Here is a 22109-nt window from a genome sequence, read left to right as displayed (position 1 = left end):
TATTGCATGGTCTGTCCTTTTTTATTTCTAATGTATCATTTTGCACATCACATGTGTTCCTTTGATAATTTACTAAATTGGTGCCTTTTCTAAAATAATTGTCCAGAACATACAGCAGAATAAATGACATATTTTCTTACTGGAACCTAAGCAAGAAAATGAGATCTCTTTTTGCTATAACTGATTTCTGCTTTTCATGAATATGATAGGCTGTAAAATCAGTTTTTGTTCTGATTCTGTCAATTTCTTCTGGAATGGCCTAGGTTAAAATGACCCCCAAATGACAAACAATGTTGGATCAGAGCTAGTTGCAAAGAGGTCATAAGGTGAAATGGTTTAGAAACCTCTGAAGGAAATTAGGATTTGGCCTAAAGTGGAATGACAGAATGCTGGAGATGATCTGAAAAGGAGCTGTTGAACTAGAGTTCTGTCTGTAATTGGGTTGCACTGTAAACTGCATTTAAGATAAGCTGGATGCTCCAAACTGTGAGGTTGAGGATTGCAGTGAGGAAGGAGTTCAGTTAAATTTGATGAAGAAATAGTTAAGAGCTTCAGACTATGATATCTAAAGCTGTGATATCTGCACATAATGACTCAATAGAACTCCCTGTACCGATGTTTTTTGGTTGGGTTTAGGAAGTACTTTTGCTGCTGTTTTGAGTAAGCACAGCAAAGATCTGGTTTTAGGATGACACTGAGTCATTAGCAGTGGAACTTGCAAATCAGATAATCTTCTGAGCACTAATGCTGGTGCTGCAGTGCTTTGAAAACTACCTACTGTTTCTGAAGTGGAGTAATGCATGCCAACTGTTTGGAACTTGCAGTTCTGATGAAGTATCACATCCTTACTTTTGAGTTCCAGTTGTCTTGAGATTTCTGATTTTTTTGAGGTTTTTTCTTTGTACTGTGAATCTTGGAGATTTATGGCCCAGATGGAGGATGTCAGCTCATTGCATCCATCCTAGCTATAGATGCATAAATTGAATTGCCCTTCCATAACTTCTAGTTCCCCTGCTTTTAAGAAATTATTTGGTTTTGACTTTCTCAGCTCCATAGTGGATGATTACATTAAATCCCCTGCCATGGTTTTATCCATTTACTCCCTTTGGGTCCCTTCTTCCACTACAGAGCTCTCTGTGCCTTCTAACTTAATGTCACCTACTAACTTGAATTAAAACTCTATTCCTTCATTCAAGTTAATAAAATATGTTGTTAAAAAATGAGGCTCCACTGAAGATCCCATACTCCATGTCAAATGGGAAAATTTTATCTTTACCCCTATTTTGTTGCCTATATGACCTAATCAATTACTAATTAATATCGTCAGGGTATGTATCTCCAATTCTATGCACTCTTGCTTCTTGAAGTCCATTCAGACAATTTCCATCGTCATGCTCCTATTTACCATGCAAGTGATCATTGTCAAAATCTAATTAATCTGGCATGACCTCCTCTCAACAAATCCATATCTGATCAGTTAAGCAGTAAAAATAACATTATGGCTGTATGTGCATTTCTGGGATGATTAATATAGTATAATGTCTTGGTGTTATTTTTTTTCCTGAGTTTTTCTTATATTTCTATTTCTCTTCTTTCTGTCTATTTCTTTTTTTGTACTTTCATTTTAGTGACAGAAAGCTGATTTTGTAATGCTGGGGAGTTGGTAGTTTGCTGTTGAAGCACTTATTGTACTGTAAGCTATGTTTCCTCTTTGCCTCCTAGGTGCCTTTTTCTTATCTTTGTTCTCTTTAGCCATGTCCTCTCTCATCTAATATCCACTCCCAGCGATATTTTATCTTAGTTTTTTAGCCTTATTCCCCACTATTCCTTTTCACTTCCCATCAAACCTATAGTTGATTATCCCAAGACTAAACTGATAATTCCACATTTTATCTGTTTCATAAGAGCACTTATGGCATAAAAATAGACGGTGGCACTTTAAGTATTTTAAATATTAAATCTGGGGGTCATTTTATGGTTAGGAACTTAAGGCCCAAGCCACAAAGGCCACCTAAGCCAACAGGTGAAAGCAGGTGGGAGGATGATGATAGTTGGCAGCAGAACAACTGATGGATTTGTGAGTGGGCCTCATTGGTGAAGAGTAGCCAAGAATAAATGACAATGGAAATATACAATAAATAAAACTTGAACGTTAGGAGTAGAATTAAAAAAGTATTTGTTTCAAATTTAAAAGATATATCTGCAATCTTTATCAGGCCAAGAGTATCAATTAATGTATAGCAGAGGAGCTAATTGGAAAAGCAAAATATGACAAGAGCATCTCACAAAGGTAACTCTGACACTTGCCACCTCCAGCTTTCACAGAACCTTTCCTTCTCCCAAGTAGAATACCTAAATCTGAACAAATTCTGCCTTCCCAAAAAGCGTGTCCACTAAATTCCCACCAAAAGCAGATAATGCTTTGATTCAATCCTAACTATAAATACATTTTTTATGAAAACAACGGAATGATACAGAAGAAAAAGTACACTAGTAGCTTAATAATTCTGTGCTACTGGGATGACTGATGTATCGCTTGAGAGTGCAGCTGACTACTACTGAGTGTTAACATTTCAAAAGTTAGATTGTTGTCGCAGGGATTTTATTTAGTAGTTCAGGAGAAATAGTCACAGATTTAAATTCTATAGGTTTACCTATGGATGGCTGCCTCCCACAGAAGAATCTAGAATAGCACAAATCTTATGATTAAAATCAGGGAATGTTTTTCATAAGCATTGAGTTATGTGTAGCTGCAACCAAGGTATTGATAACATGCACCCCATCTGAGACAATTACCTGATTCACTTGGGGAAGGTTGCAGGCTTGTTCACTGCATTTGTTTGTCATTCAAAATACCATAGGTATTCAGCACAACATCTTTGAATACTGCAGTGTTTAATGCAGTTAAGAAGCAGCAATCTGTATTTGTATCTGATTACACTTGGAACTGTTGTCAGTGTAACTGAATATAAACAATGTATTTATATTTTCATATTTTTTGTACACTTGTATAAAGTTATTCTCATTTAACAAATTACTTTTGAAATGGTGTTGGAAATTGTGTATAATGAATTACAGTGAAATGAGAAATTTTAAATCTTTCAAAATTTGTTGGTTTTATTTTGAAATGTATTTTGTTAAATTTCTTGCTCAACAGGTTTTACAAATTACATTGTTGTTTCCTATAAGTATGTTCGACCTTCTTATTCCTTCATATTAGAGCTTAAATTTTAAAGAAATGAATAAGTAAAAAAACACAATGATATAGAATTTTTTGTTGCATTTTACCTGGTGCCTTTGGGTTGATGCAAGAGGTGCGAATCTCAAACTTCCTTGACCTTGGTAACACAAATCCACTGTTACTTGATGAGTAAGAATTTAGGGCTGCTAAAATCAACTATAGTAGGTCTTCCTCTGTTATGACCTATTCACAATTGGACACTGAAAGCTCAGACTTCTTGGGTTTACCCACTACTGTGCAGATAGGATAGAATGACACTGACCAGTTAATGCACCTGCTGGAAGTCCCTCAAGTTCTGTCAACCTCACTACCAATACAAGATACATAGTGTACTATGTATTTGTCAGTATGTGTCAGGATCTGATCTTGGCAGTTGTGAGGCCTGTTTTGCTTTTGAGTTGGTTTGCTCACAGAAATAGATTGGACAAGGAACAAACTTACACTTTGACTGGCCCGTTGGCTGAGCTATACTGCAACAAGATGTTGGAGCAAAATGACTTGCATCCAAATCAAAATAAGCAGAAGAAATTTGGGGTTTTGAATGGGATTATGCATATATCACGAGGTGGACTGATATTCTTCTGTACCTTGATTTACCTCCAGGAGGCTGCTCTTGGAATATCTGTGATGTCTACTCTAAATCTATTTTCCAGGGTTTTTGCATGAATATTTTTTATTCCATATTATGTATTGTAATTGCTCCAGCTCTATAGCTAGATTGTTCTTATCCTCTATTGACATCTGACCAAAAGACTGAAAAGGTAACAATATGATCAAACAGTAATGTTATAAGCAATCCCACATTGTTAGATGTCTTGAAGTGCTGTATATGAGGTAAGTGTTAGAAATTCTTGAGCATTGGATGATTTGTAGTTTTTTCACCAGTTACATCATTATGGGAAAGTATATAGTGGGAATTTAGCGGTTTCTTTGATATGGTACGGCCAAGATCTTGAACATGCTATGTTAGGAGGAATTCTGGGTATAAACTGAATTCTATCCCTTCATTGCATATTGTGTCAATACAATTGTATCTTTCTGTTGATAGTTTTACATTGCTGTTGAATGGAATGCAAGTGTTCCAAATATTTATATATTCTCTCCAGAATTCATGTTGATGATTTTCCATGTTTGTTTCTACTTAGGCTGCAAACAATGTAATTTAAAAGAGATAAATGTATCATATTTTAATTAGTCTTGTTACCTGGAAACAGATATAGATATTAAGATATTTATTAGTCGTATGTGCATTCGAAACACACAGTGAAATGCATCTTTTTGCGTTAACTGGGAATGTGCTGGGGGCAGCCAACATAGCATGCCCACAACTCCTAACCTGTATGTCTTTGGAATGTGGGAGGAAACCGGAGCACCCGGAGGAAACCCACGCAGACGCAGGGAGAATGTACAAACTCCTTACAGACAGCGGCGGGAATTGAACCCGGGTGGTTGGCGCTGTAATAGCCTTACGCTAACCGCTACACTACCATGCCTGTTGACATAAACAGGCATTTATGTCAAGATATATAAAGTCAGAAATGACAATGTAGCCCTCAGGTCTTGCAAAATCCATGCCAGTAGCACTAGTGTGTTTGATGGATGTGCACAAACTTGGAAGTACATATCACTGTTGGACCCGACTTCCTCCAACTTTATTTATGAAACAGTAAGAATACAGGAATTAAACAAGTGGTGGAACTGCTGACAATTTGAAAAGAAAAATAATGTTAATTCAAACAGCTCATTGTTTCTGAACAACTACGATTTGCTGCTGCTTGACATCAGGACGTGCTTTGCTGAGATTTATATTATCAGATGTTAAATTTGTAAACCAAGCGGGTAAGATCGAATAAATACTTTAGCAAAAACAATGGGATTAACCGTAAAGCTTTCCTTGGCAGCCATAATAGGAGAATAAATTGCAGGCTGTGTTCGAACTCCAAAGTAAAATCTTCTGGTGATATAATGGGATATTATTCGTTTTATGCAGCTGAACTTTGACATTTAGCAGTTGTATTTGTCAGCAAGTGAAGTCTTGCGATTTCATCATATGAAGATAGCAATACACATTTTGTCAAACAGAAATGGTTTGGAAGATTAAGTTTATTTAGAGAATCTAAATTAATACACCAGTTTTTCAATTGATCATTGTGTCTTTCAAAGCACTTAAATCATATCCCAGGAGAAAAGAAATACTCTGGATCAAGTTACTTCATGTTATATTGTTAGATGATTCTACACAGCAACTCAAGCAACTTGGGGGAGTGATGAAACTTCAGCAGGGGCCCAGAATAGGGAGGTTGTGAATCAGCTGCGTGTTATAAATGCCATTTAATTTTCCTTTATGTTGCAGTGATTCTCTTTACTCTGATCAGCAAGCACTGCTGACAGTGACTACAATTGGAACAAAACTGCAGTTTCATTTGAAATCTCTTTAGGCTGCTCATTATCTAATTTGAACAGATCTTTTGAAATAGATTGTTGATTGTCTTCACTGCTTCTCACTTTACTTTCAAAACCACTACATTCATGTTTTCATCTCATGTTTTTATATTTACAGACCTATCATTTAAGTTCTGCTCATGGATTCAAAGACTCATTTCTTTAATTCATAAGGGCATAGTCCAGGACATTGTAAAACCATGGGCAGTATATATGTTAATATGAATGCAATAAGAAAGTTGATTCCAGACAGTAATTCCTTACTGTCTGGAAACAAATGAGAACTGAAGCCTTGAAGATTTAACGATGAGAAAAGAAATGATACAGTGGATGACCAGTCAGGATGATTTATTACAATGGTTGCAAGACATTGGAAGAGAATATCTTCAATCTAGTTCATAGCAAAATTCTGTTGAAATGCATAACTGTTTCTACACCAAATATATGGATGGTTATGTGAACTGAAATTCCTGGAGAACCCATAAGACCACAACATATAGGAGCAGAATTAGGTCACTCCGCCCATCGAGACTGCTCCGCCATTCAATCATGGCTGATTTCTTTTTTAACCCCATTCTCCCACCTTCTCCCCATAACCCTTAATCTAGAACTGATAAATTTCTGCCTTAAGTACACCCAGTGCCTTGGCCTCCACAGCCTTCTGTGGCAACAAACTCACTACATTCTGGCTGAAGAAATTCCTCTTCCGTTTTAAAGGGATGTCCCTTTACTCTGAAGCTGTGCCCTTGGATCCTAGACTCTCCTACTAATGGAAACATCCTCTCCACATCCACTCTATCCAGGCCTTTCAGTATCTGGTACGTTTCAATGAGATACCCCCTCATCCTCTGAACATTGAGTACAGACCCAGAGGCGTCAAATGCTCCTCATATGTTAAGCCTTTCATTCCTGGGATAATTCTTGTGAACCTCCTCTGGACCCTCTCCAGGGCCAGAACATCCTTCTGTAAATAAGGGGCCTAAAATTGCTCACACTATTCCAAATTCTGTCTGACCATGCCTTATAAGGCCTCAGCAGTACATCCTTGCTTTTCTTTATTGGTCCTCTTGAAATGAATGCTAACATTGCATTTGCTTCTTTGCTATTGACTCAACCTGAAAGCTAACCTTGAGGGAATCCTGAACTAAGACTCTCAAGTCCCTTTGCATCTCTGATTTCTGAAAATAGTCTACACCTTTATTCTTCCCACCAAAGTGCATAACCCCACACTTCCCTACGCTGTATTCCATCTGCCACTTCTTTGCCCACTCTCCCAACCTGTCTAAGTCCTTCTGTAGACTCCCTGCCTCTGCAACACAACCTGTTCCTCCACCTATCTTGGTGTTGTCTCTATCTTGGTACCATTCACATGGTAATATTAGAAACCAGTTTAAAATGACTACAAATAATATAGTCTGATTAACGTGCTGGCCATGCATTTCTCTTTTTTGTCCCTCTTTATCTTAGTGAGGTTGTAAAATTAATACATGAAGCCATCAAACTAGAAATTATGCATATTCAGCATGGTGTTATTTTTAAAGAAATGTCAGTACTTGTGGAAGCCTTTTTGCAAAATATAACTCTCCAGTGCCATTAGAAAAAAGAGAAACCAATGACATAGAAAATACATTGAATTTCTCAGTAAGCTTTCAAACCATTGTCATGAAAAATTGCTGCTAAACACCATAAGCAATGACTTGCATCCCACTGCAATCTCAAATTTTAATAGTAAACGCACTTCCAGAAATAATGGAAGTGTAGGAAATTCACATTCTCCAGCTTTTCCATGGTCTTGAGCTAAGTTTGGTTTTGGATTTGATAGCTAGACCTCAAAAACGATGCAAATTATTGCTATAATGTTTTACTGGATATTTCTTATCAATCACAGAACACCAACAGGTGATAGGCCCCCAGCTGATTTGTGAGATCTTGTGCAGTCCGGGGCCTTTCCAGCTGTATGTAACCAGATGTACCTCATAGTGGCCTTGATAGCCAGTAAGATTTCGCCAATAGGCACCGTGACTCTCAATGTCATCAAATGGCCAGCAGCATTACAGAATTCTGTTGAATATTTTTCTTAAGGTACCAGCATTTCTTACCTTGCTTTTTGCACGCCATTTTTCTCTTAATTATTTTAAAAGTGAAATACAAAAAAATGTTCAATGGTCAATCCTAAATATTCATTTCTTAAAAAAAACAATGAACTTTGCCTAGGTAAATGAACATGTTACTAGCCTGTGGCCATTGCGTACAGTGTGAAGTAGTTTAAAATAAAACTCTGCCAATTGATAGCCCAGGTCTGAGCCCAGTTACTCAGATTCGAGGCTGGAACAACTCAAGTCTGATTTTCCAGCCTCAGAAAACACAGATGAACCTCCCACCATTTAGCAGTCCAGATGGGCTGACTCATGTTGGTGCTCCCTAGATTGCTGTTGGTCGGGGTTGTCCACTGACTCGGTGGTCAGGAGATTCTGCAGGGAGACTGAGTCAACAGGAGGCTGAACAGAAGTAATCAAATGGATGCCTTTGCCCATTTCCAGACTACCACAAAGAAAAATTTGTAAGTGCCAGCAATACCTTCGGAAAATATGCCCAAAGTTTAACTGGGTGGGGAGTCAAGAATTGGAGAGCATGGTCTCAGTGTAAGGAGTTGGCCACTTAAGACTGAGATGAGGAAGAATTTCTTCTTAGAGGGTTGTGAATCTTTGGAAGTTTTACTTGCATAGAGGGTTATGGAAAGTGACTCATTAAGTTTATTCGAAACTGAGAAAATTTTGGATGAAAGGGAGTTAAGAGATTTTAGGATCAGACAGGAAAGTGTATCTGAGGCTAAAGATTAAATCAGCCACAATCTTACTGAATGGCATAGCAGGCTCAAGGAGCCCGATAGCCTATCCTGCCCTACTTTCTATGGTCTGCAAGGATTCACTCAGTAGACTTTAAGATCCTTTCACGTGTGTTGGAATCCCCAGCACTGAAAACTGTATTATTTTGCTTCTGCTGGTATTTATGTAAAATTAAAACAACTTTCCTTTTTTTCAATATGTTGACAACTGATAGTTGAGATATGGGGATCAAATGGACATGATTTTCAGGAGTCCAGAGGCTTTGGCTTCTGTGTTTTTTTAAAAACAAAAAAAATCCTGTTTACCCAATTTATCAACAGAGCTGTCTAGAATTGTGTTTTGATTCATTGTCTACATGCTTAATAGGAAGGTGACCTCCTTATGAGGAATATTTTGGAATCTCAAACATTTTATTCAATTCACTTCTGTCACCCTCTTAGATCCTCACAATGCTCAAATGAAAATCTTTTCCCTTCGTTGCTCACTTTGTTTGCAACAAACATTTCCCATAGGACAAATGATTCTAACCCTCAGTCTAAGTTCTGTTTGCTTCCTACAAAGTGATCTATTTGTATAATTGTCCTCTCAAAATCAATGTGTATGGCATTTGCACGTATAAAGATAAATCACTCATTTTGCCATCATTAAAGCCCTTGATCTACCTGAGTTCTTAATCAGTGGCAAGGTAATTTCTGATCACTTCTTCATTACCGTTTTCTTCATGTTTACCTATAATTATTTCTCCATGTAAAATAGCCTACATCCTTCCAACATTACTTTTCGTGTTTTGATACAACTAACCTTACCCTCTCTTGACATTCAATACCCAGCAGCCTTCCCTCTGTCAGATTTGCACTGTGATACCACCCTTATCCTTCTTCACTAGCAGTCTCTCAGGGTTGAGAATGAATTTCTTCCATTATAGTTTTGGGGGTCCTGAAATGAGTAATAAGTCCTTTGCAAAGCCTGCAGACTCTGTGGGACAGATGGAGCTTGACTGGCCGAATGGGTGGGTTATTTGGATTGTTGTATGCTCCATCCTGTGCATGTGGTTGACCTCTGGTTGGAGATGTGAGGTGCCTGGTGCTGTCTACCTGAATGCCCTTGAGCCAGGGATTCTTTGAGGGTGCTACATTTTTTGAGGAGGTTTTGACGATGACATTAAGATGTTTTTCTCTCCACCTGGAAGACATTTGCTCCAATGGAACTTGGAGTAGAATGCTTGTTTTGATAGTCTGGTGTTAGGAAGATGATGAGACCGAACGTCGAAGCTACTTGAACATGATCAGAGACTGGATGTTGGTGCTGACATTCGTTTGCCTGTTCTGTCAGTGGATTTGGAGATTTTGCAGAGGCAGCATTGACAGTACTTTCCCAATGGTTTGAGTGCCCTCTAAGTTGTTCATGTCTTTGCTGCGTATGTGAGGGAAGGAGTCACTGCAGCTCATTGGGTAATGTATGAAGTCTTAGTCTCTGAACACCTTGTACGCTTCGCAACCAAAGTCTGTGTTGGCGCACTGAGGTGGTGATGGATTGTGTCATTCAGACTTTGCCCATGCTGAGAGGTGGCACCAGAGAATATGGCAAGTGATCAATATCGACCAGGGTCTCATTATGGATTGTGTGGGGCAGAGACATGTGATGGGCAGGCTGGTGAAGAACCTTTGTCTTTTAATGTTTCATGTAAGGCCCATTCTATCATACACATCAGTGAAGGAATCAAAACTTGTTTGTAGAGAAACAAAGGACTGCAGATACTGGAATCCAGATGAAAAACACTATGATGCTGGAGGAACTCAGCAGGCCAGGCAGCATCCGTGGAGAAAAGCAGGTGGTCAACGTTTTGGGTCGGGACCCTTTTTCAGGACTGAAGATAGGAAAAGGGGAAGCCCAATATATAGGAGGGAAAAGCAGAGCAGTGATAGGTGGATAAAAGAGTGGAGGCGGGGTGGGCACAAGGTGGTGATAGACAGATGCAGTTAAGAGATAGTGATAGGCAGATGCAGGGGAGGAGGGGAGAGCAGATAAGCTGGGGGATGAGGAACAGCAACTCATTTTCTATCTTGGAACCTTGCAGCCTAATGGCATGAACATTGAATTCTCTCACTTTTAGTAATCCCCACAACCCCACCCCCCAACCATGCCTCTTCTTTACTTCCCTTTCCTAGCCTATTTCTCTTTTTTCTACCCCCCCCCCCTTTTTTTCCTCCTTACCTTTGACCCATCCCCCGGTGGATCTGCTCTCCCCTCCTCCCCTGCAGCCGCCTATCACCATCTCTTACCTATGTCTACCTATCACCTCCTGTGCCCACCCTGCCTCCCCTCTTTTTTCCACCAATCACTGCTGTGCTTTTCCCTGCTATATATTGGGCTTCCCCTTTCCCTATCTTCAGTCCTGAAGAAGGGTACTGACCCGAAACGTTGACTGCCTACTTTTCTCCACGGATGCTGCCTGGCCTGCTGAGTTCCTCCAGCCTCATTGTGTAAAACTTGTTTGTAGCTTGGCTTCCAAGCATGGATGGCCACACACCAATTCTGCATATGCTAACTCAATGAATTTTGGTTTTGGAGTGATGAAGTTGAATGGTTTCCTACTAGTCTTGTTGATTAATTCTACTCCAGCAGGGAGTTTGTTGGAGTTGATGTGAAGTATTGCACCAAGGAAGACTGAGGAGAAGATTCATGAGATGACAGAGCCGAGCTTGACACTGATACTGCACTAGTTTAGATCTGTGGTGAACCTCTTGGTGAAGATTACAACTTGCATGTTAACGTGGAACTGATGGAGGATCTCCTTCAGTGATGGTTATATGCCCGTACAACATCACCATTTCAACCATCTTTGACTGACTGATACAATTCTTCTTATCCCAGCAATAAGGTGCCACATAATGTGCAAGATACTAACTCGTGAGGCTGAAGATGCAGGCATGAATGGAGGATCAGTTAACAGGCAGAAAATACAGAATGTGGGTATCATAGGTTTCATCACGAACCATCATCAAGTGCTTTAAGAGGCTGGTCATGCCATGCATTAACTCCAGCCTCCCTGACAACCTAGACCCATTGCAATTTGCATACCACTGAAACACATCGGCATCTCCCTGGCCCTGCGCTCATCTCTGGAGCAGCTGGACAGTAAAGACACCTACATTAGAGTGTTGTTTATTGACTCCAGCTCCACCTTCAATACTATCATTCCAAGCAAACTCATTACCAAATTCCAAGACCTGGGACTCAACACCTCCGTTTGCAACTGGATCCTTGACTTCCTGACCAACAGCCCGCAATCAGTAAGGATAGGCAGCAACACCTCCACCATGATTATTCTCAACATGGGTGCCCCACAAGGCTGCACCTTCAGTCCGCTACTCTACTCCCTATACACTCATGACTGCATGGCCAGATTTTGCTCTAACTCTTACAAGTTTGCAGATGATACCACTGTAGTAGGCCGTATCTCAAATAACAATGAGTCGGAGTACAGGAGGGAGATTGAGAGCTTAGTAACATGGTGTCATGACAAAACCTTTTCCTTAATGTCAGCAAAACAAAAGAGCTGGTCTTTGACTTCAGGAAGGGGGGCTCCTGTCTACATCAATGTGCTGAGGTCAAAAGGGTTGAGAGCTTCAAGTTCTGAGGAGTAAACACCACCAATGCCCTGTCCTGGTCCAACCATGTAGATGCCACAGCAAAGAAAGCTCACCAGCACCTCTACTTCCTCGGGAGGCTAAAGAAATTTGGCACATCTCCTTTGTTATGGCCTTGCACCTTATTGTCTACCTGCACTGCACTTTCTCTGTAGCTGTTACACTTTATTCTACATTCTGTTATTTTACTTGTTCTACCTCAATGTACTGTGTAATGAATTGATCTGTTTGAACAGTATGCAAGACAAGTTTTTCACTGTACATGTGACAATAATATTCCAATTCCAAAATTCTCCCCACCTGTTCAAATGTGCATTTTACAGCAGCCACCAGAAAGATGGAAACTCTGGCTGTATCTCAGGTGGATCCGAAATTATACATGTGATCTGACAGCTAAACTGGTACAGACTGGAGAGAAGGAAATGGAATTTTTCAGGCCTACGTTCCTCAGTTGCACACAGCTCTGTATGACAAAACGACTTGGGAAAACAAGAGATTTGACTAGTGTTTAAATAATCCAGTTTCAACATTTTTTTCTCAAACAGAACCATTTATATTTTGCTTTCTGCAAGAGTTTCATTTTGTTTATTTATGTAAGCATATTCTGAGAACCTTTTGAGGGGTTTCCATGATTTTAACTATATTTGACAATGAACATTGAGTCTATTCATCTTTGCTAATCAGCAAATTTAAAGCATGTTTGTGTGGACAAATATAAGGAGTATAAAGAAAATATAGCTGATCTGTGATGGATTGTTTAATACCATAATGGATTTTACAGAAATGATTCTTGCACATATTAGTAGCAGGCAGGATTTTTTTCTCTTTCACGAATGACGACGGAAAACACTGGCCATATGTGTATGTAATGGCTGCCAGTGTGGTAATCTTGTAAAAATTAAATATGAATAGACCATTTTGTTCTCCCACTCAAAACTGTTTCTAGACCTAGAACTGAAATGTTTAGGATAACATAGTGGATCAGTAGAAAATTTCTTTAAATCATTTTATTGAAATGAAGTTTCCATCTAATATGCTTTACAGTAGAATTGGCTCTGATTGAGTAAACAAAATCTATAGATGTTAGAAACATTCAGTAAGTCAGGCAGCAGCTATGGAGAGAGAAACAGAGGTAATGTTTCAGGTCAGGCCAGTTTTGACAAGGGGTCTCCAACATGAATCATCATTTCTTTTTCTCTTTGCGCAGATGCTGCCTGACTTGCTGAGAATTTCCAGCATTTTCTGTTTTGTTTCAGATTTCCAGCATCTGCATTTATTTATTGTTTTCTTATTGATTTGGTGTTTTCATTAAATATATATAATTGATGTTACATTTTATTGTGTTAAAGTGCCATGTTAAATGGTTATAGATTGAGAAAATGGGCCAGACTATCCAAGGAGCTATTGCTGATCCAGATCTAGAACTATCATTACATGCGCAAATGTGGTTTCTACTGCTCCTCCAAAATATAATGCCAGAGGAGGGGGCCCATCTATGAGAAAATTATGGACCTTTCATTCGGTCTTTGAAGTAAGAAATGAAATAAACCTGTGGGAAGTAAACAGTCCATAGTTTTCATGAAGTTTCAGCACAGACAGTCCTCATTTGGAGGAGACATTTTCCATTTTTGGTAATGTTGCCAAAAGGAAAGCACAAATTTATAGTGATAGGCTGGGAAGTACATGCGTTTTTTAATGCAGTTCACAGATGGTTCAAAATAGGTATGTAATACCACTGTGAAGTATAGATCAAAATATTGGCACAGAATTTGTAATGAGACTAACAGCGAAACTATCGGTATTCACTATTATAGTGGAGGAAATCTAAAAGGAAATTCTGGCACGTAGAGTTAAATGCAAAAAAAAACCCAGAAGTTGCTGTCAGTGATTCCCTGCACCGATACGACCTTCTCCAAGGAAAAAAAATGGAAATACTACATTTTGTTAAATGAGTCTTAATAAAGTATGAATGTAATTGTAATAACCTTTTCCCCATCCTTCACCCTCTCAGATTAAATACTTAGACATTTGTGGAATCGTATTCAGATTTTTTTCAAAATTCCATGACTTTTAAAATTAAATAAATTACTTTTTAAACTTTATTTCTGATGTTTTTGCTTCTACCTTTAATATCCCATTCTTAATTTTGTTCTCAGCAAAAATATTTAAAAAGTTAATTTACTTTCTGGCACAAAAGGAAGTCATTTGACCCATGCTGACTGTTTGTGGAAGTTAATCCTGTTTTCCCCATTTTATTCCTGTAGCCCTGTCAATGTTTTACCTTGAGTGTCGATCCAGTTCCCTTTTGAAAGTAAATGCTACAGATGCTGGTAATCTAAAACAAACCAGAAAATGGTAGAAATACTTAGCAGATCAGGTAGCCACTGTGGAGAGCAGTGTTAATATTTCAGATCAATGTCCTTTCTGATAAGAAATTAAGAGGACATAGGATAAAGAGTTGGTCACTTAGAACTGAGATAGGAAATTTACGTATGCAGTGGGGTTATAAATCATTGAACATTAAAGAAATTAGGATGTGGTGATTGGGTGGGAAAGTGGATGAGGTATAGGATCAGTCAAGGTGTAATTGAATGGCAGAGCATGTTCAAGGGCTATATAGCCTACTGCTGCTTTTGTTTCTTACCTTTTTAAATGGCTTCCTTTATACTAATGAGAGACAATCTATCACAGAATGGGTAATTACAATTTAAAGTGTACTCTTTCTGCTAAACATCATGGGTCACTGTGTTACTTGATCTCCACGTGGATAATGAATGTTCCTTGAACTGAAATGTGTGACAGTCATATCTTTAACTACTTCTGTGGGTCATCCTTTATCTGCTATGGGCTAAGATCTCAATATTTCCAGTTTGACTCCAAGTTTTTGCATTACTTACTGCCAGTTCTGCCATGGACTTGCAAGTATACAGGCCAGAAAGTAAATTTGGTGTACTTCAACTAGAATCAACCTCAGCCATTTAGTCAGCTTATCACGTACTTTAGCTGCATTTTCCCTGATGTAACTTAGGTTTTGCAAGCCTGCATTGCAAATTGTTGTCTTGGTCCACATCACTTGACTGATTCCGTGTCTACAACACTGATGTGTGAAAACATTGTTCAGACGTTTGGAAACTTGGAAAATTCTCCCTTCATTACTTGAGTAAAGTGTAAAAGAGAATAAACAACAGTTGACAAAAGCATTTCCTAGTTTTGATGTCCAAACAGCTCAATTTTTTGAAAACAAAGTAATTATTGAACCTTTATACATTACAATAATTTTCAAATATTGTGTGCGACTTATGTGTAAAGGTACCAATATTGTACTTTAAGGTTGTATTGACTAAACAAGTGTGCTATTTAAACCGCAGTAAATCAGTTTCATAATTCTTTATTGAATTTTATGATATCTGGTATAGAAACATTTTACACATCATAGATCTGATATCTTTTTTACTTCAAATTTTACTGGGCACAATACAGCCTTACTGTTACTGCTTTTGTAATAACATGTATTAGTTTGATATCAGACTTTAAAAGAATTTCAACAGATTAGTGAATTTAAGCCTAATTAGCTTTAATTTTGGAGATTCAAACATTACAAAGCTATTATTCAAAAGTTAAAATGGAGCTAACCTATCTTAAAAGAGTTATTGTGTAGATTTTACTTATTAATCTTGGCATCCCACGTGCATAAACCCACTGAAGAAGCAGACCATTATTAAATAGTGAACTTTGATGGAAATAGGCCAGTTTCCCCACTGAGAAGCTCTTGTAAGGTTGAATTGCCTGCTAGCTTAGCAGCTTGTGTCAGAAAATTTGTGTTAGCTGAACATGCATGAGCAAGATCAGCAAGGTGTTGCCTGAGGTGATGCAGAGGTTTTGAGAATTGGTTTTCCTGTCAGAGAGTTGTGAGTACTATAATAGTTCATATGACTAAACTTGCGAAAAATCTTTCTTCGGAAGAAAAGACTTGACTGAAATGTGCCAGACCATAAGACATAGGAGCAGAATTAGGCTATTCGATCATAGCTGATTTATTATTCCCCCTCAACCCCAATCTCCTGTCTTCTCCCTGTAACCTTTGACACCCTTACTAATCAAGAACCTATCGACCTCCACTTTAAATAAACCCAATGACTTGGCCTCCACAGCCGTCTGTGGCAATGAATTCCACAGATTCACCACCCTCTTGCTAAAGCAATGCCTCCTCATCTCTGTTCCTTTATTCTGAGGCTGTCCTCTCTGGTACTAGACTCTACTGCTATTGGGAAAAATCCTCTCCACGTCCACTCTGTGCAGGCCATTCAATATTTGAAAGGTTTCAATGAGATTCCCCCCTCATCCTTCTAAACTCCAGCGAGTACAGGCCCAGAGCCATCAAACGACCTTCGTACGTTAACCCTTTCATCCCCGGGATCATTCTCGTACACTGCCTCTGGATCCTCTCCAAAGCCAGCATATCCTTCCTTAGACCTGGGGCCCAAAACTGTCACAATACTCCAAATATGATCTGACCAGCGCCTTATAAAGCCTCCACTTTAATCCTTGCTTTTATATTCTAGTCCTCTGGAACTGAATGCTGACATTGCATTTGCCTTCCTTACTACCGACTCAACCTGCAAGTTAACCTTTAGGGAATCATACACCAGGACTCCCAAGTGCCTTTGCACCTCCAATTTCTGAAGTCTTTCCCTATTTAGAAAATAGTCTACGCCTTTATTCCTTCTACCAAAGTGCATGACCTTACACTTCCCTACGCTGTATTCCATCTGCCACTTCTTTGCTCATTCTCCCAGCCTGTCCAAGTCCTTCTGCAGACTCCCTGCTTCCTCAACACTACCCACCCCTCCACCTATCTTTGTATCATCTGCAAACTTGGCCACAAAGCCACCAATTCTGTCATATAACGTGAAAAGTAGCAGACCCAACACCAACTCCTGCAGAACACCACTAGTCACCAGCAGCCAATCAGAAAATGCCCCCTTTATTCCCACTCTTTGCCTTCTGCCAGGGAGCCAATCTTCTATCCATGCCAGTACCTTTCTGGTAATACCATAGGCTCCTGTCTTGTTGAGCATCCTCGTGTGCGGCACCTTGTCAAAGGTCTTCTGAAAATCCAAGTAAACAACATCCACTGACTCTCCTCCGTCTATTCTTTGTTACTTTGTCAAGGAATTCCAACAGATTTGTCAGGCAAGATATCCCCTTAAGGAAACCATGCTGACTTCGGTCTATTTTATCATGTGCATCCAAGTATCCCCAAACCGCATCCTTAATAATGGAGTCTGACATCTTAGCAACCACTGAAGTCGGGCTAACTAGCCTATAATTTCCTGTCTTTTGCCTCCCTCCCTTCTAAAAGAGTAGAGTGACATTTGTGATTTTCCAGTCCTCTGGAAACATTTCTGACTCTAGTGATTCCTGAAAAATCACTACTAATGCCTCCACAATCTCTTCAGCTAACTCTTTCAGAACCCTGAGGTCCATCCAGTCCAGGTGACTTATCCACCTTCAGACCTTTCAGCTTCCCAAGCACCTTCTCCTTAGTAATAGCAACTGCACTCACTTCTGCCCCTGACTCTCTCGAATTTCTGGCATGTTGCTGGTGTCTTCCACAGTGAAGAGTGATGGAAAAAACCTATTCATTTCGTCCACCATTTCTTTGTTCCCCATTACTACTTCTCCAGCATCATTTTCCAGCAGTCCAATGTCCACTGTTGCCTCTCTTTTACTCTTTATATATCTGAAAAAACTTTTGGTTTCCTCTTTTATATTATTAGCTAGCTTACCTTCATGTTTCATCGTTTCTCCCCTTTTTTGCCTTTTTAGTTGCCTTCTGTTGGTTTTTAAAATCTTCCTAATCCCCTAGCTTCCTGCTAATTTTTGCAATATTGTATGCCCTCTCTTTTGCTTTTATGCTGTCTTTGACTTTCCTTGTCAGCCACGGTTGCCTCGTCCTCCCTCTAGAATACTGCTTCTTTGGGATGAATTGATCTTGCATCTTCCGAATTACTCCCAGAAACTCCAGTGAATAGTTAATGAACCAAAATACAATAATCCAGTAAGACTCTCCCCTTTAATGCATTCAAGTGATTTCCTTGCCAGACAGTTCATTATCTTGGATTCATAAGAACTTAGACATGAAGAACTTAATGGGGAATGCTGAATTAAACCTAACTGCAGAAATATTAAAATGGTATTATAGTTAAGTATGTTTCCTATTGATACAAATGTATTTCAAACCATAATTGCAATATAGAAAATTGATTATTTGCTAAATGAATCTTGATAATTTTAGTTGAAGAAATAGTAAGCATTTTTGCAAGGTCTGAAAAGGATTAATGATAGATGGTATTTATTGGAGGATTTCATGATTGAAAGGTCATTTAGAAGCACTATTTGTTAGTAAAAACAATCGTGCACAGATTAAAATCTAAGGGGAAATGGAAATCGTGTCAAATATGTAACTTATTTAATACTTGATATGCACAATTAATGGACTGCAGCAAGGTGAAAAGGTACAGAACCTTGGCCACTAGTGCTTCAATTTTGTATAAGGAGCTCTGATTCACCTATAACTAACTTGGTGAGCATGGATGTGTTTAATTTCTGTCAACGCTAAAAAATTTCATTGTTGCATTTCATAATTCCAAAGGGAGAAAAGTGTATTCCACAACCACTTTCTACTGAAAGTAATGTGAGATATTTCTCAGTACAGCACATGGTATTTTGACTTAATGTGTCACAATTGGGCTTAGCATATAAGTTATATTTTTGCCACATGTAGCATCTTGTTATTAAAATAAGCAATGATATATATATGTGTATGTGTGTGTACTATTACTATTTATTAAACAGTTGTTCTGAAACATTTAATTTTTAGCTTAGCTTTCCCTTTGAGTGGAAATAAAAAGCTAAATTGATTATTTTTTATAGTTGAAGGAAATTCAAAATGATGAAGATGAAGAAGTTGTATATGTGGAAAAAGAAACAAGTAATAAAGATGAGGATGATGGAGAGGAAAGGGGTATAAATGAGGTGGATGATAGTGAAGAAAAAGCAAGTAAAGAACAAGCTATTCATGAGAAAGAGAATGAGGTTAGTGAACAAGTTAGTTATCTCATCTTCATTGCCTTAATCCTCAGCTATCTCACTAGTTCAGGAAAGCTCCTGAAAACACAATATGATTGGTTTTGTAAATTTTGACTTGTGCATTACATTAGAATGCTTTTTAAAAAAGACTATAATGTTGCATTAATTAAGCTGGTGGTCATGATTAATGTTGTGTTCTCAAGTCACCCAGACAAACTTTGGTTATAAGAACCTTTATTATATTATTGCAAAGGTCCACTCAGTTGAGGACAAGGTGAAAACCAAGAAACCTCACCATGCATTGATGTAAATAAAATGATAATGTGCTGTGTGCGGTCCGGGTCTTTAACCATAAACATCTTACGGCACATGAAACTCTTTCCTCCATTAATCTTTAAGCAACAGCTGTATTTTGTAAATCCGAAAGTCCTATTTTCTCTAATAATTGGATGCTTTTATGCCTCATTAAGATACCTATTTTATTTATGAACAAATAAAATTGACATCACATCTGTATTACAGATGTCACTCTAATCTGCGAATGGGAACTTGTAGGTTGTTATTATTTTTTACTATTGGAGTTTTGGCATTTCATCCTCTCAGCCACCCTATGACTTCAAACAAAATGCACACAATGGTAAAAGTTCCAAATAGATGTAATTCAAATTAAAAATTATCAATTTTCCTGTATCAATTTAAATGCATGGAAAATGATGTTGATCTTTTTTTAATGTGTATGTACTTCTGCAAATGAAGACATTTTTATTGAATAATTAAGAATACCAAGAGAAGGGCCACTGTTCTTAACTGAAAAGAGAAAGACAGAGTCAGCAAAGGTCCAAGTTTGAAAAATGTAGGAGAAACATGAAAAAGTTCCATTTTAAAAGAATCGGAAGGAATATAATTTCTATTCTGCCAAAGAAGACACTGAAGATATTGAATGGAAAAGATAGTTTAGTAGTTCTCGTACTGAACTATCAACCCAGAAGGTTACAGTTCACATTTCATAATTTGTGCTTCAGAACAAAGAAAATGCGCTGATTTTTATAGGAACTCAATTGTCGTACTATTGTCTTTTATGGAAAGGAATCTGCAAGTAGTATTTTGGTTTAATTCACACATTATTACAATCTCACCCTACAAGGCTGATTAAATGGACCATCACTGATGTCTATAATTACCTTCTCAGTGATACCTGTCAAATAAAAAAATTATGATGATACATTCCAGAAGGACTGAAGGATTATGATTTGAATGGAGTTAAATGGAGATTGGATTGATCAGCAAAAAATTATATTTTTGCTTTCATTCAAGGAACGTTGGCATGCCTGGCAAAGCCAATGCGGACCACTTACATGGGGCTCTAGATAGGTTTGTCCTGGTGAGACAAGGAAAGGATGGTAGGATGAAGGAACCATGGTTAACGAGAGGTGGAAGGTTTAGTTAAGAGGAGAAGGAAGCATATTTAAGGTTTAGGAATCAAAAATCAGACAGGGCTCTTGAGAGTTATAAGGTAGCCAAGAAGGAGCTTAAGAAAGGACTTGGGAGAGCTAGAACGGGACGTGAGAAGGCTTTGGTAAGTAGGGTTAAGTAAAACCCAGGCATTCTACATGTATGTGAGGAACAAGAGGATGACTAAAGATTGAGGGTAGGACCACTCAGGGATAAGGGGGGAAAATGTATCTGGAGGCGAAAGAGGTAGGGGAGGTCCTGAATGAATATTTTGCTTCAGTGTTCACCAGGGAGAGGGACTTTGAGGAATGTGAGGTTAGCGTAGAACAGGCAAATGTGTTGGAGCATGATGAGGTTAAGAAAGAAGCAGTGTTGGAGCTACTAAAAAGTATTAGGATAGATAAGTCCCCGGGAAGAGATTGCTGGAGCATTAATGATAATCTTTGAGCCCTCCCTGGCCACAGGAGTTGTACCAAAGGATTGGAGGATGGCAAACGTTGTTCCATTGTTCAAGAAAGGGAAAAGGGATTATCCTGGGAATTATAGACCAGTGAGTCTTACAGCAGTGGTGGGTAAACTATTAGAGATGATTCTTAGGGACTGTGTTTATGAGCATTTGGAAAAGCAGAGTCTTATTAGGGATAGTCAACATGGCTTTGTGAACGGCAGGTCATGCCTCACGAGCCTAATAGAGTTTTCCGAGGAAGGGACAAGACCAATTGTTGAAGGTAGTGCAGTTGATGTGGTATATATGGATTTCAGGAAGGCGTTTGACAAGGTTCCCCATGGTAGGCTCATCCAGAAAGTCATGAGGTATGGGATTCATGGAAAATTGGCTGTGTAGATTCAAAATTGGCTTGCCCACAGAACGCAGAGGGTGGTTGTAAAAGGGGAGTATTCAACGTGGAGGTCGGTGACAAATGGTGTTCCGCAGGGATCTGTTCTGGGACCCCTACTCTTTGTGATTTTTACAAATAACTTGGATGAAGAAGTAGAAGGGTGAGTTGGTAAGTTTGCAGATGACATGAAGGTTGGTGGTGTTGTAGATAATGCAGAAGGTTGTTGTAGGTTGCAAGGGGTTTTAGAGAGGTTGCAGAGCTGGGTGGAGAAGTAGCAGATGGAGTTCAAGCCAGAGAAATGTGAAGTGATACACTTTGGAAGATCTAACTTGAATGCAGAGTACATGGTTAATAGCAGGATTCTTAGCAGTGTGGAGGAACAGAGATCTTGGGGTCCAAGTATATAGATCCCTCAAAGTTGCCGCGCAAGTTGATAGGGCGGTTAAGAAGGTGTATGGTGTGCTGGCCTTCACTAGCCAGGGGATTGAGTTCAAAAGCCAAGAGGTAATGTTGCAGCTCTATAAGACTCTGGTTAGACCATACTTGG

General features: G+C 38.8%; 1 protein-coding gene across 5 annotated transcripts in view; it reads left to right on the top strand.

The window, feature by feature from the left end:
* Positions 1 to 22109, top strand: part of LOC127569961 (X-linked retinitis pigmentosa GTPase regulator-like) — an 89599-nt gene that overhangs the window by 53270 nt on the left and 14220 nt on the right. For 4 of the 5 annotated variants that reach the window (XM_052015063.1, XM_052015061.1, XM_052015060.1 and 1 more), the window contains one exon: positions 19116 to 19277. The exons of the other annotated variant lie outside the window; for it this stretch is intronic. In XM_052015063.1, coding sequence (XP_051871023.1) covers positions 19116 to 19277 — 162 coding nt within the window. The remainder of the gene's footprint in view (positions 1 to 19115; positions 19278 to 22109) is intronic. 5 annotated transcript variants of the gene reach the window in all.

The sequence above is a fragment of the Pristis pectinata genome, chromosome 4 (genome assembly GCF_009764475.1).
Source record: "Pristis pectinata isolate sPriPec2 chromosome 4, sPriPec2.1.pri, whole genome shotgun sequence".
NCBI classification, from domain to species: domain Eukaryota; kingdom Metazoa; phylum Chordata; class Chondrichthyes; order Rhinopristiformes; family Pristidae; genus Pristis; species Pristis pectinata.
Note: the sequence above shows the minus strand (reverse complement) of the source record. Positions and strands in the feature narration are given on the sequence as shown.